At 44.2% G+C, this 13,385-nt stretch overlaps 2 protein-coding genes across 10 annotated transcripts in view; one reads left to right on the forward strand and one right to left on the reverse strand.

The window, feature by feature from the left end:
• SMG7 (SMG7 nonsense mediated mRNA decay factor) overlaps positions 1-9,827 on the reverse strand; it is an 84,786-nt gene extending 74,959 nt beyond the window's left edge. For 3 of the 6 annotated variants that reach the window (XM_070384818.1, XM_070384821.1, XM_070384820.1), the window contains exon 1: positions 8,654-9,823. In XM_070384818.1, the coding sequence (XP_070240919.1) occupies positions 8,654-8,682 (29 nt within the window). In that variant the 5' untranslated portion in view covers positions 8,683-9,823. Of the gene's footprint in view, positions 1-8,653 lie in introns of all 6 variants that reach the window. The other 3 variants (XM_070384817.1, XM_070384819.1, XM_070384822.1) reach the window with 3 other exon arrangements.
• NMNAT2 (nicotinamide nucleotide adenylyltransferase 2) overlaps positions 8,681-13,385 on the forward strand; it is a 215,554-nt gene continuing 210,849 nt past the window's right edge. For 2 of the 4 annotated variants that reach the window (XM_070384824.1, XM_070384826.1), the window contains exons 1-4: positions 8,681-8,820; positions 11,555-11,687; positions 12,291-12,483; positions 13,159-13,234. In XM_070384824.1, the coding sequence (XP_070240925.1) occupies positions 12,468-12,483; positions 13,159-13,234 (92 nt within the window). In that variant the 5' untranslated portion in view covers positions 8,681-8,820; positions 11,555-11,687; positions 12,291-12,467. The remainder of the gene's footprint in view (positions 8,821-11,554; positions 11,688-12,290; positions 12,484-13,158; positions 13,235-13,385) is intronic. The other 2 variants (XM_070384825.1, XM_070384827.1) reach the window with 2 other exon arrangements.

A 13,385-nucleotide genomic window follows, 5' to 3' on the forward strand; every position in this document is an offset into this window, starting at 1 on the left:
GCTCCTGAACCCATGGGACTCTCTGGGAAGGAGTACTGCAGCGGGGCTGCCGTGCCTCCTCCAGGCATCCCTCTCCACCCAGGGACTGAACCCACACCTCTAGCAGGTGGGTTCCTTACCACCAGCACCACCTGGGAAGCTCCTATGCGGCCTGGTAGAAACCACTTAGGAGTATATTCTCATCTCATCCTCCAGAGATCTGGGATATATCTGGGTCCAAACTGAATGTTTACTGATGGGATGGATGGACAGATAAGAGAAGAACACAGAAAGCCTGAGGAAAAGGAAAGCAAAAGTCTGAGTGTGTGAGAGAGGAAAGCAACCAATGGGTGAATCTGGCCATTAGGTCTCTGGCACCTTTGGAAAGGTCAAATCCAACAAAGTGCTAAGGAGAAATGGCTGTATTACAAGGGATTAAGGTAAAGAAGATGGTAAATAAAAGGAAAAACATAGTACAGGGCAAACTTGAAATTGTTACATTAAAGAAAATCAAGGACGGACAGAGCTTAAAGGGAAAACGGGAACAGGCAAGAACTTTTAAGAGAAAGCTGAGTTTGGTCCACGAAACAGAAAACTAGTAAAGGCAGTGATTAAAAAGATTAAAAGGAGGAACACAGCACATCTGAAATAAGGTTCTAGAGGGAGTAATACATAATCAAGAACAGAGTCAAGGAAGGGATTCTGCAGGACCCCACTGCCAAATTGCTTTTCCCTTTTCAAGACCTCTCCCAGCCACCAAGTCTTCAGAACTAACACTTCACATATGTCTAATTCTCTGTCCATAACAGAAAACTTAGAAAGGCCTGGCTAGAATTCTAACGTTATACACTGAATGAGTTAATAAAATTTTTTAAAATGTATTTGGAATAAAGGAGACATGAGATGTTCTTCTTGCCTGAAATGTCAATTTAACCAATATCTACTTTTACAAGTCCCAACCATATTAAAAAACCCAGACCAAATCTCACCTCCTTCAAGATACCTTCCTCATCCCAACTCTATTCGAATAAAGTTTCTTTCCCTTAAACTTGCACAGTATGTGTTTATTGTAGCACTTACCAATTCACTCACTAATAACCTTTCTCTAGTATCTTTGAATTTCCCAGAGGCAAAGCCCCTATAATTGTGATCTGCACATTAGTATTCAGTAATTATCAGTAAAATAAAACACAATTTTTAAATAAATACATTTAAAACTTGTACAGGTTTATATAGGTAAAATCTAAACATGGTAACTGGCCTATTACTACCTAAAACCAAACTGCTAAGAGAAGCCTTAGCCTTATTTGTAACCTGCGGTTTGAAGGAGGTGGGAAAAAATAAACCTAAGTGAATCTGCACCCACAGGGAACTTTTGGCGATGTGCTGAAACATTTTTGGTCGTCACGAATGGGGTTGAATGATACTGTTATCTAGTGGGGAGAGGACAAGGATGCTGTTAAACATCCCATGATGCACAGAATTGCTCCCCACAAGGAATTATCTACAGCACAACCCTGAGCAAAACTGTTACCTAGTCTACCGGAGAATCATAACGTTTTTCTTAACATAGTCACCTACACTTAAAAACTGGGCCTCAGGGAAGGTGAAAACAATCTGTCTAAACAGCTCCGCTTACCTGTTAACAAGAAAGGAGCTGGTTACAACTTTTCCCTTACAGTGTGACATGCTGGCGAAAATGCCACCACGGTATTTTTCGGTAACTGTTGATTAAGTCCTTCTAAGTTGTAACTTCTCAGGCCATTGACAAGTCTATTCACAATTCAAATACAGCTTGATTACAAAATTAAATGGCAATATGTGATAACCACCTGCCAGAATACCCACATACAGATGAACAATCCACTATCCAGAAGACATTTGCTTAATAGTCTATTCTCTGAAAAAGATCAGTTAAACAAACCCACCTAAACTTTCAGGTACTTATTCATGCCACCAGTAACAGAAATCTGAAAGGCTAGCCAGGGTTAGAGATGCAGTTGCGGGCTACAAATGCTATTTCTCCACCATACAACAAAACAGCCCTTTTTAAGTCTGAACTCTCATCCATCCCAAAATTGCCTCATGACAAACTTGCTACACTAGAGGGCCCAGATCTTAATATAACATATCTTAAAAGAAAAAACAAAAACTCAGCAAGTGCTTCATGGACCATGAAGGTAAAACAGAGCAGCTGTTAGAAAGCAATGAAACACAGGATGGAACAGGAAGTATACATTTTGAGTCCAACTGAAACCACAAGTAAAGCAGAAATTAACTGCCAGAATAATTTAGCCAGTTAATACCCAAGTAGGTAAAATGCTATTGACACTACTGCAACAAAAAATAGACTTATAAGATGTGAGAGGGTAATTTTTTTCAAACAATTTTACCACTTTTGGTAAATCAGCCACATTTGGCTGTATCTCTGGGACCAATGCTATTTTAAATCTTCAGCATGAGAGTGGGGGGGTGGGTGAATGGGTAAGGGGAAGACTTCTTGACCATATGAATTAGCATCAGTACATGCTAGAGAACTTCTTGAGCCTTCCAGGGACAGTGAATATCCAGTCCTGCATTACCAGATTCTTCCAGAATCTGGAGCCCACCCTATTTAGTATTCGTATTTCCCCCAAAAGATCCCATGACCTAGTTCTCCTCTCCAGGCTAGAAAAAGACTCTGCTTGCTGCTTTATCCAGTCTCATCCATTCCCTTTATCTCCCTCTGTCTCAAGGTTTAAAGTGACAAAGTTGATCTTACAACATATTGGATGTTTTAATTAGTATTTAAATGACAATCATTTCTCTGCTATCTCAGAAAAAAACCTTGTGGCTGCTGTATATCCCTCCTTCTGGTAACAAAGTTTCTGACAAAGAAAATGCTACTGGAATGCACCTCTCCACCCACAGAAGTATTATTCAGAAAATTTCTACAAAACAGGTAAGCTGTAGTCCTTTCCTGTGAAGTGGTCTAACACCAGGGATCAACTTCAAGTGGATGCCACTGGAAAACCTTCAGCATAAAAAGAAATTAAAGACAAAAAAAACAAAGGAGACTATTGGAGGGAAGACAGAGGGAACAGTTGCCTCCCACAACCACAGTAGGTGTCGGGCAGAAGCTCCAGTGGCCACCTTTTACAACCAGATTTGACCTGATACTCCCTATGGCTATGATTATTCTATGTACTCATCTTCCAAAACAACTTTAATGATGTCCTCCCTGTCTGGTACTTTAATACTTCAGTTCGGTTCAATCACGTCACTCAGTCATGTCCGACTCTTTGCGACCCCACGAATCGCAGCATGCCAGGCCTCCCTGCCCATCACCATCTCCCAGAGTTCACTCAAACTCACGTCCATCAAGTCGGTGATGCCATCCAGCCATCTCATCCTCTGTCGTCCCCTCTTCCTCCTGCCCTCAATCCCTCCCAGCATCAGAGTCTTTTCCAATGAGTCAACTCTTCGCATCAGGTGGCCAAAGTACTGGAGTTTCAGCTTTAGCATCATTCCTTACAAAGAATACCCAGGGCTGATCTCCTTTAGAATGGATTGGTTGGATGTCCTTGCAGTCTAAGGGAGTCTTCTCCAACACCACAGTTCAAAAGCATCAATTCTTCGGTGCTCAGCTTTCTTTATAGTCCAACTCTCACATCCATACATGACCACTGGAAAAACCATAGCCTTGACTAGACAGACCTTTGTTGGCAAAGTAATGTCTCTGCTTTTCAATATGCTATCTAGGTTGGTCATAACTTTTCTTCCAAGGAGTTAAGCATCTTTTAATTTCATGGCTGCAATCACCATATGCAGTGATTCTGGAGCCCCCAAAAATAAAGTCTAACACTGTTTCCACTGTTTCCCCATCTATTTCTCATGAAGTGATGGGACCAGATGCCATGATCTTCGTCTTCTGAATGTTGAGCTTTAAGCCAACTTTTTCACTCTCCTCTTTCACTTTCATCAAGAGGCTTTTTAGTTCCTCTTCACTTTCTGCCATGAGGGTGGTGTCATGTGCATATGTGAGGTTATTGATATTTCTCCCGGCAATCTTGATTCCAGCTTGTGCTTCTTCCAGCCCAGCGTTTCTCATGATGTACTCTGCATATAAGTTAAATAAGCAGGGTGACAATATACAGCCTTGACGTACTCCTTTTCCTATTTGGAACCAGTCTGTTGTTCCATGTCCACCTCTAACTGTTGCTTCCTGACCTGCATATAGGTTTCTCAAGAGGCAGGTCAGGTGGTCTGGTATTTCCATCTCTCTCAGAATTTTCCACAGTTTATTGTCATCCACACAATCAAAGGCTTTGGCATAGTCTTACCCAGCTCCATTTTTCCAACCTTGACATGTTAATTTCCGTATTTCTATTCTTTCAAACGTTATTCTTTTAAAGCCTATCATACCTCACCTACTGTCTCCTCTATGGCCTATTCTCACCCTCGCCTACCCTTCTCAAATGAACTATATTCAATACAACTTTTTCTTTTATTCAACAAAGATGGCAAAGTCTTTAAACATCTTTCCATTTTGTCATAAATCAAAAAAGAAAACACTGAATTCTTTGAGTATTAAATTTCCAATGTTATTCAGTCTGAAAGCCCCATATTTAAGACCATTTGTTTTTATAAAATATAAAAATGTATTCTCAACTTAATCATTTGGATAGGACTCTAACTGGTCTATTTTAAAAAGTGACACTCCCTTCCCCTTTTAACAACAAAAAAGAGTCATCATTCTGTCTTGCCCAGAACATCACCCATACAGAGGACAGGCTTATCTTTCCTTTCATCTGCACACTATTTCTACAACTCAAGACTACTTCAGTCCCCGTGATGCTGACTTCCCTCTCTTTGTCTTACTGAGGCTTCTTACCTCATATCCTCACTTCTCACTCTTTTGAAACTGCCACCTTATCCCCTGATTTGCCACCACCCCACCATTTCAACACCAACTCATTTACTCTGACAAATTAATTCAGCTGAGACAAAACTAATTTTCATCTACATGAGGAAGATCTGTAGCTGTACAGTCTAAAGACTGCCCAGTCATGGTCTTACACCACTGACAAAGGTAGACACCAACACTCTTCCTAAAATGAAAGTCACAAAGAATAACTGCTATACTCACAGCCACACTCACTCAGCATCCTCCCCAGGTTGTCTATAAAAACCAATGGTTCCACAGTCATCAAAGGAAAGAAAGTGAATATAATGCTTCCCTGAAGACATTCTCTAGACTCTCACAGCAGATTTTATTTTTAATTTTTAATACAATGTTTAAGGGTTACTGCCCATTTACAGTAATTATAAAATACTGGCTACATTTCCCATGTTGTGCAATACATCTTTGAGTCTCTCTTACACCCAATAGTTCATACCTCCCACTCTTCCACCCCTATACTGCATCCCACTGCATCCCCACTGGTAACCACTAGTTACCAGCACACTTCAAATGGAGTGAGTATCTAAAGAAGAGAAAGAGGGAAATTCTGGCTGGTGCAAGTCTTATTTTATCACCTCTTCCCATCTCTGTCAACTGTTAGCCCTAAGATTTGCTTTTATTTACTTAAGACAGATGAGCAAGACTGAGAAAAGACTAGCTTTCAGGAATCTTTATGTGATTTCAGGTCCTACGCCTATTCAATTTTGCCTGTTCAACTTTAGCTGGGAAATTTAGGCTATTTTAACCTGTGTTCACTCTTATTCTTTTCTCCCTTCTTTAAAAAACTAAATTCATTACCAGGTGTCTACTATTGATTCTACAACCCAAGGATAAGTCTTCCTTACCATGCTAACTTTAAAAACACAAGATACATTAACATAGAAGCCTCTCAAAGCCAACTGATCTTCCCACTAAAAATACCACCACGGAACCTCCTTGGTGGTCGAGCGGCTAAAACTCCGAGCTCCCACTGCAGGGAGCCTGAGTTAGAACTCTGGTCAGGGAACAAGATCGCAACAAAGACCAAGTGCAGCCAAATAAATAAATATTTTTAAAAACGGGGCTTTTCAAACATCATTCATCATCATTTAAAAAAAAATACCACCACTCTCCCGATCTGCTTTTCACCATACCTTTCCAGTCTCACTGACACCACCTTATTTCTGGTCCTTAACTGCCCACCACACAGATGCACCTTCCTAATACAAAGCTATGAACATGTGATTTCCCTTCTAAACAAACCCTCTCAGAGTCTCCATTGTCCACTCATTTTAATGATACACTAAAGGTCGAAGTAATCAAGATTTTTCTCTATGGGCACCTAATCAGATAGACTTTCCCTGACCACCCTGTCTATATAAAACAGCACATCCCTGTCTTACTTTATTTTTCTTGCTAGTACTTATCACCACCTGGTAAACATATTTATCTGTTCCTATGTTTATTTGTTGCATCTTTCCATCAGCAAATACTTTCCCATGTTCACTGTTAATCATTCACCACTGAATCCTCAGTGCCTAGAATACAGCAACCTCTCAAGACATATCTGTGGAAAGAATGGGTAAATTCAGATATGCTGAACACAGCATAGCTGGTCTGGACTCAGAAGACCTATATTTGAGTTTTAGCTTCCACAAATCAATTATATGATCCTCAATAATTTTAACTTTTGGGGGCTATGCTCTCTTCATCTGTAAAAAGAAGGGGTCAAACTTAATCTATGAAACTGTTAAATTTTTCCAGCTGCATCACCTTATACTTCTGTTTAACTGGACTGAGTACTTCCCCCAGAGCCCAATCCTCCTTTCTATATATCTCTGCTCAATCTCCTTCATATGGATTCCTCCTTCGCAATCCACACTTCTCAGAACACTGTTTATCCTTAAGGTCCAATTTAAATGCTGCTTTCTCCTTGAAGCCTAGCAAACTGCAAACTCTGTAAGAGGAGGGTGGAGTCTTACTTTTATACTCTTAGTAGTTAGTACAATGGCTCTCATACAGGTGATCACCAAAATGACTGATGAATCATGTGTATGAATGAGGAAATAAACAAAGGAAGCTTTTCCTGATTCATCCCAATTGCTCGAATACTCTGCCTTTGGACTGGTGACACTTGTTATCCTTTATGATCCTTACCATAGTTTACTTGCCTAATACATACTAACCTGCAAATTCCTTAAAATTAAGGACTGTCCTGACAGTTTCCATATCTCTCCTCTACAGCATCTGTCATACATCTTCACCACGGTTGTATTTATTAAGCTTATCTGATATGTTAAACAACAAAGGGATAATAAAGGAGAAAAAGGACCTTGAAATACCCCTATAATTCCACCTACCTACCATGCAGTCATTGGGCATACATGCTGTCAGTTAAACTCAGGCATTCCACCATACTTGAAAGATCTCAACCTTCTCTACACACTCCGCTTAATAAAACGATTACTACTTTCAAAAGCAGAATAGCTACCCTCATGTAGCACTTAACTACAAACCTTTTCTTGCAGGGATCCACTCCCACACCAATACTTTCACTTCACTAAATGGCTAAAATGACTTTTCTGCTCATTTCAGACTACTACCCCATCCAATTCCCTCCTCCACAAGGTATGAAACCACTTTTTAAATCATTTTACCATAAGTTTGCCATTCTTAGTTTTGCTACTAAAAGACAAAAAGACCTGTTTCAGGGTCTCCCTTCCCCTTTTCTAAGCAGTGGCAACTCCCCATTTAGTCTTAGGCTCTTAACAATCTCATTTTCCTGTGCCATCAGGATCTTGACCCCCGTTTATCTCTACCTTCAAGCTCTTATTCTGCTTCCATGGAACCTTCCAAGCTGCACAATAGCTGGTGCAATACGCTCTCGCCACCATGTACTTGGTTCCAATCTGCATCTTCCTTCTCCAGTGTGTATTAATCGCCCCCTAAACCCTCCCCTGATACACATCACATTCTCACACTCTGCACCCATGCGTCACTCTACCTCGACATACAAGTTCTTTACACCACTCTTAATGGATCTACACTACTCTCCGAATGGTATCTTCCGACAGATTCTAACCCAGTTTCTTCTGGGGAATCCAACCCCGGCCGTAGTACCTCCTTCTTTCTTCACTTCCTCATCCATTCCCTTCCCTATGCCCCCTACTCCCACCCCACCAACTAACTAAGGATGACATTATTTCTCAGTACTTCCAACCCCAGAACGATGAACAAACTCCAGTTTCCGGCGGCCTCCCCCTCCTCTAGGCCTCCCCACACACCCCAGGTGTGCAGACTTCCACCTGGCCTTCTCCCCAGCCATCGCTCCAGCCCCACAACCACACCACGTTTCCCCGCCGCCGGGATCAGACCCCTCCACACCCACCTTCATTCGGGGTCGCCGCCGCCTCCCCGGGCGCCTCCCCGCCCCGACTCGCCAGCGAGCCCGCGACCCCGGGCGCGCGCGCACACACACACGTTCTCACGCTTCCCTAACCTCCTTCCCCGCACCGAGACCAGCCAGCTCCGCGGGAACTCAGCCCGGCCCGCGGAGGGGGATAGGCACCCAAGAGTGTGCCCGCTCCGCCCCCTCCCGCCGAGCCTCTCGCAGCCCCCGCCTCCCAGCCGGGAAAAGAGAGGACACAGCAACTCCCCCGCCACCCCGGACGTACCACCTCTGTGTCTGTTGCTCCGTGCCCCCAACCTTCGACCCGCTCCCCGGCTCCGTACTGGGCCGGCCCCCACACTCACCGGAGATACTGCGCGCTCTGCAGGCTCATCCTCCGCCGCCGCGTCTTTCCGCGAAGCCTCTGCGCGTCTCTCAGGCTCCTCGGAGCGGCCCCGCGGCACCACGGGTGCTGGCGGCCGCCGCCATCTTCCTCTCCTCCGGCTCCTCCTCGCTCGGCGGGGGGGTGGGGGTGAGTAAGGCGAGGTGGGAGGGAGCGGGGAAAGCTGCTCTCGCTGCTGCTCCGGCCCTTGGGGCGCAGGGACACTCCGACCCGGGAAGGGGGGAGGGAAAGGGAGAAGGGATGGGGGCGGGGGAAAGAGGGACAGCAGCGGAAGGAAGTGGGGGGGGGTCTCTCGCGAGATTTCAGCGGCGCCGGTCCCTTCGGGTGATTTCCGCCTTTCTGTAGCGCTCCCTCTTGGGATCAGTTAGCCGTGCGGCGCCTGTGCGGCTGCTGAATGGCCCACAGGAGGCGCTTGGCGGCTTCCGGCCAACCCACCCCTCTCCTCCCGCGCGAGGGGGCAACCCCAGCCTCACCGGGAACATCGAGCCCAAATCAATCGGGAGTTACACTCAAAGTCTTCCCCCGTCTTTCCACTCCGTCCGATTTCGCTCTTCCTTTTTTCCTTTCCTCCACTCTTCCCGACCGGAAACGCGCCTCTTCCTCTTACAGTTCCGGCCCCCAGTCCCTTGTCTCTGGTCCGCCCTCGCGCCCTAGAGTGACGCTAAGGACCCCCTCCTCTTTTCTAGGGCCCCTCCCTCTGCACGCAGGGACACTGTTGGAGGGGTTAGGGTGGAGCCCAGGGATGGAGAGAAAAGAAACCAATCGGATTGGATAAGCAGCTGTCAAGGCAACTGGAGGCTGTAGCTGTATTGTCATAGTAACCAATGTGTGCAGGCTGAATGACCCTCCCTTGGCTTAGTGGATTCCCCGAAAAGTGCCTAGGGTTTCCCCTCGGCTTCCCTTCCATCATAAAGGCCTACCCCAGGTTGGGAATTCGGGTAGTTCTCCTGGGCAGTGAGGTTCATTTTCTCCCCCCTTTCCCTTTCCCGCAGCGATGGGGGAGACCCCGAGGCATTCACCATGGGCTTTTCCACCCGCCTGCGGGCGGGAACCGCCTCCATAGTTTTCCTCTCGGTGACGGACGCGGGGAGGGCCAGGCCTACGAAAAAGATGCCGGGCCTGAAGGTTGGTGGGCGGCGGGCTGGAGCCGACTGGGCGAGGCGGCGGCGCTAGGCTGCGAGGCGGGCCAGGGTTTTCCCCATCACCGGGAGGGCTCTGGGAGGCGGGGTCCCGCCAGGACGGGGTCCCTGAGGGAGGAGAACGGCACACGACTGCCGAGATCCCTCTTCTGCCGACTGGGACAGCCGACTTTCCCCAGCGGGTCGGCCCCTCACAGAAATCCCCGAGACCCCACCCCACAATCGCACTCGGCGACGGAGCCTCCTCGGGAGTTCCCCGCTCTGCTTTCACGAGCCATCTCCTGTCACGAGGAGGCCGGAGTTGGGGTGGGAACTCATCTTGGAAGGCTGACAAGTGGTTTTTCCAGCACTTAGGACAGGGGACACGGTGCGAAGTTCAGGGCCGCCATCCCTCTGAGAGGCACCCCTCCCCGCAGTGGGAGTCCCCGGGACTTGCTTATCAAAAGCAGACGTCCCATTTCCTTTCTCCTCTTCAAATTTCCTTCTGTCATGTGTCTGCAGTATTTCAGAACTCATCACTATGTATCTTTTGGGTTGGAGAGGAACGCATTGGGTAAGATAGTGTCAAGAAAAACAGACACTTGCGCAAAGTTCCAATGAAAGGTTTCTTAGGAAATAGATTTTCATTCTTAGACACAATCTTTTTGAATGCTTATTATGTGTATTTTATCTCAGGTTTGAGGCAAAAAAGAAAAAAAAAAAAACCAGTAACGAATGGGTTCTTCATAATATGGAGTGTGAGAAGTAGCTGGGGAAGTTGTTATCCTAGTGATTTGAAAGAATTATTTAGCATTTTACAAATTATATTTTCCATTGGTATTATGGAGCTCACCCAAAGTACTTTAGGATGTGTAACGGATAAACCCCTCCAGGAATGCCCGCCTCATTTCATGGTTAAAATAAGAATTTTAAGGGGCTGTTTTCTTTTGACTCGGGATACCTGATCCTTTCATGCTGGGTGAAGAGGCACTGTCAAAATCCTATTAAAAGACTGGACCAATGTCTATGCGTATGTTTGGAGGAAATGAAAGTGCAAGCTACTTGTAGTTAAATCCCAAGGAGAGATTATCATTAACGAAATAGAAACTGAACTATGCCCCCTTGTGCTGCAAGCGTCTACTGTGATGTGGTGTGACCCGCGGTGTGATTGCAGCTGTACAATGCCCCCTATCGTCCCTCCTCCCACTGAGAGGCCGCCCACTCATGGGAAAGAGAGACACCTAGTGAAAGATTGTTCTCATCTCTGGTTTAGAATCCGACTTTTCTTCAACCTGCGAGCCCAAGGATGGAGATTATTGCTACATAGTACTGAAAATGGGTTTCCTCAGTGGCTCAGCGGTAAAGAATCTGCCTGCCAATGCAGGAGACATAAGAGACATGGCTTCAATCCGTGGGTCGGGAAGATCTCCTGGAGGAGGGAATAGCAACCCACTCTAGTATTCTTGCCCAGAGAATACCATGGACAGAGGAGCCTGGCGGTCTGCAGTCCATAGGGTCGCAGAGTCTGAAGCGACTGAGCACGTAGGCACACAGTACCTAAAATACCATAGATTTCCTTTCTGAAATTTATTGGTTAGATTTTTTTAAAGATCTTAACCAGAATAAAAAATTTTATTATGTAAAACAACCACCCCCTTTTAGCACCTTCTATGTCTATGGCTCCTATGTCCAGTCAACAGTTTATCCAGTCAAATGTTTATTACTGAACATTTATTATATTTCAGACACTGTCCAGGTTACTATGGATACCACTGTGGAAGAGACATGTTCCCTGTCTGGGAGGAACCCACCTTTTGGTAGAGATACCAGAGAATAGAGATGGGATTTGGATGCAATATTATGAGTTCGGCAGTTAAGGTAAGAAGAAAGTGCTTTAAGTGTGCTGATGAAGTTCAGACACATAAGCCTTCTTTGTATTTTATAGCAGCTTTCCTAAGAATTTTTCAAGACTCTTCAATAGCTTTAGAGTCTCTACAAACCAGATAGAATAGTAACATTTACACTTTACAGATTATAGAACATTGATACCCATCTTGAAAGTAACTTTAAAGTCAATAGGATTCAGAAAGATTATGATCCAAGTTTATATATTGCTTAATGTACATTTTCCAATTTCGTCTCTTTCTATTAGCCCCCATCAACAGGTTTGTAGAATACAAGCATCTTCCTGCAATATTATTCACCTTGTTCCCCCTGCCGGAAAAGGTTACATCGAAACTAAAAGAAATTATAGAAGACAAGCTGTTTCATTTTGTTTCATCCTACCTAATCTTAAGTTTTTCACTTTATGCCTAAGTGATTTTATGGAAAAATCATAAGCTAGCAGATCTGAGTGCATCCCAAGTCTTCCATCTCAGTCTCTGAACTTCAGTTTTTTCCTTGATTAAAGGAAACATTACCTATCACAGGCTTTCTGTAAACTTTAATGATAACTGTATGCATATATGGTGGCTCACCTAGGGTCCCACAGAGTTGGACATGACTGAAGTGACTTAGCAGCAGCAGCAGCTGATAAAGAATCCACCTGCAATGTGGGAAACCTGGGTTCAATCCCTGGGTTGGGAAGATTCTCTGGCGAAAGGAACAGCTGCCCACTCCAGTATTCTGGCCTGGAGAATTCCATGGACTGTATAGTCCATGGGGTCACAAAGAGGTGAACACAACTGAGTGACTTTCACTTTTTACTTTCATGAATATATGAGTGCCTGACATACAACACTGGCATTTGATGAATGTTAATTTTTTTGACCTGTTGCTCTTTTATCAAGCTAAAACTAGTAATATAGAACTACTGCAGCATAAAATTATTTTTTTAAAAAATAGGTTATACAGTCTTTGTCTATAATACTCATAAATCTGACCACACACCCAAATTTATTCTCATTCAGTGCTAGAAGATAGATTTCTTTGTCCTCGACTCTGATTTCAGAAAAGAATACAGTATCAGGACATTATGAGTCAGATTCCAGAGGGTGGAAACTTTAAAAAAAAAAAAACCTTTTATCACTAAAAACAGCTTAATATAACCACACTTCTGCCCAAGTAAATAGAGTGGCCAGTTTTCAACCAGACACCAAGTACTTGCTAAGAAGCTACTCTTAACATTGCTATTGAATTTACTCAGAGCTTTGGTAACCTGATAATTAATATATAGCAAGCCTCCTCCTTTTTACTAATAATACCCATCTCACCTGTTCCATGAACCCTTAACAAGTACTAATTTATTTTGATAATTAACCTACATATTCTGATTGTTTACAAATCTTGTGTACAATAGATACTTCATAAATGTGTTTCTATTTTGATGAGAATGATTTGTCAATTGCAGTACTCAAGGACACAATGTATAGGAGCCCTTCTCTTCAGTACCACACCTCAGACGTGGAACTAAGTGATTCAGTCAAGTGAGTAATTCCTTCTCTTCAAATAGTGAGTTGGATACAAGTTGATTAAACTCACTGGCAGCCTTTCTCAAACAGTTTATTTATTCTCAAACAGTGTGAATTTATTCATTCATTTCCAAGAAGGAGTCACTGAGCCTCCAGAACAGTCAGG

This window comes from Bos mutus, chromosome 16 (genome assembly GCF_027580195.1).
Source record: "Bos mutus isolate GX-2022 chromosome 16, NWIPB_WYAK_1.1, whole genome shotgun sequence".
Taxonomy (NCBI): Eukaryota; Metazoa; Chordata; class Mammalia; order Artiodactyla; family Bovidae; genus Bos; species Bos mutus.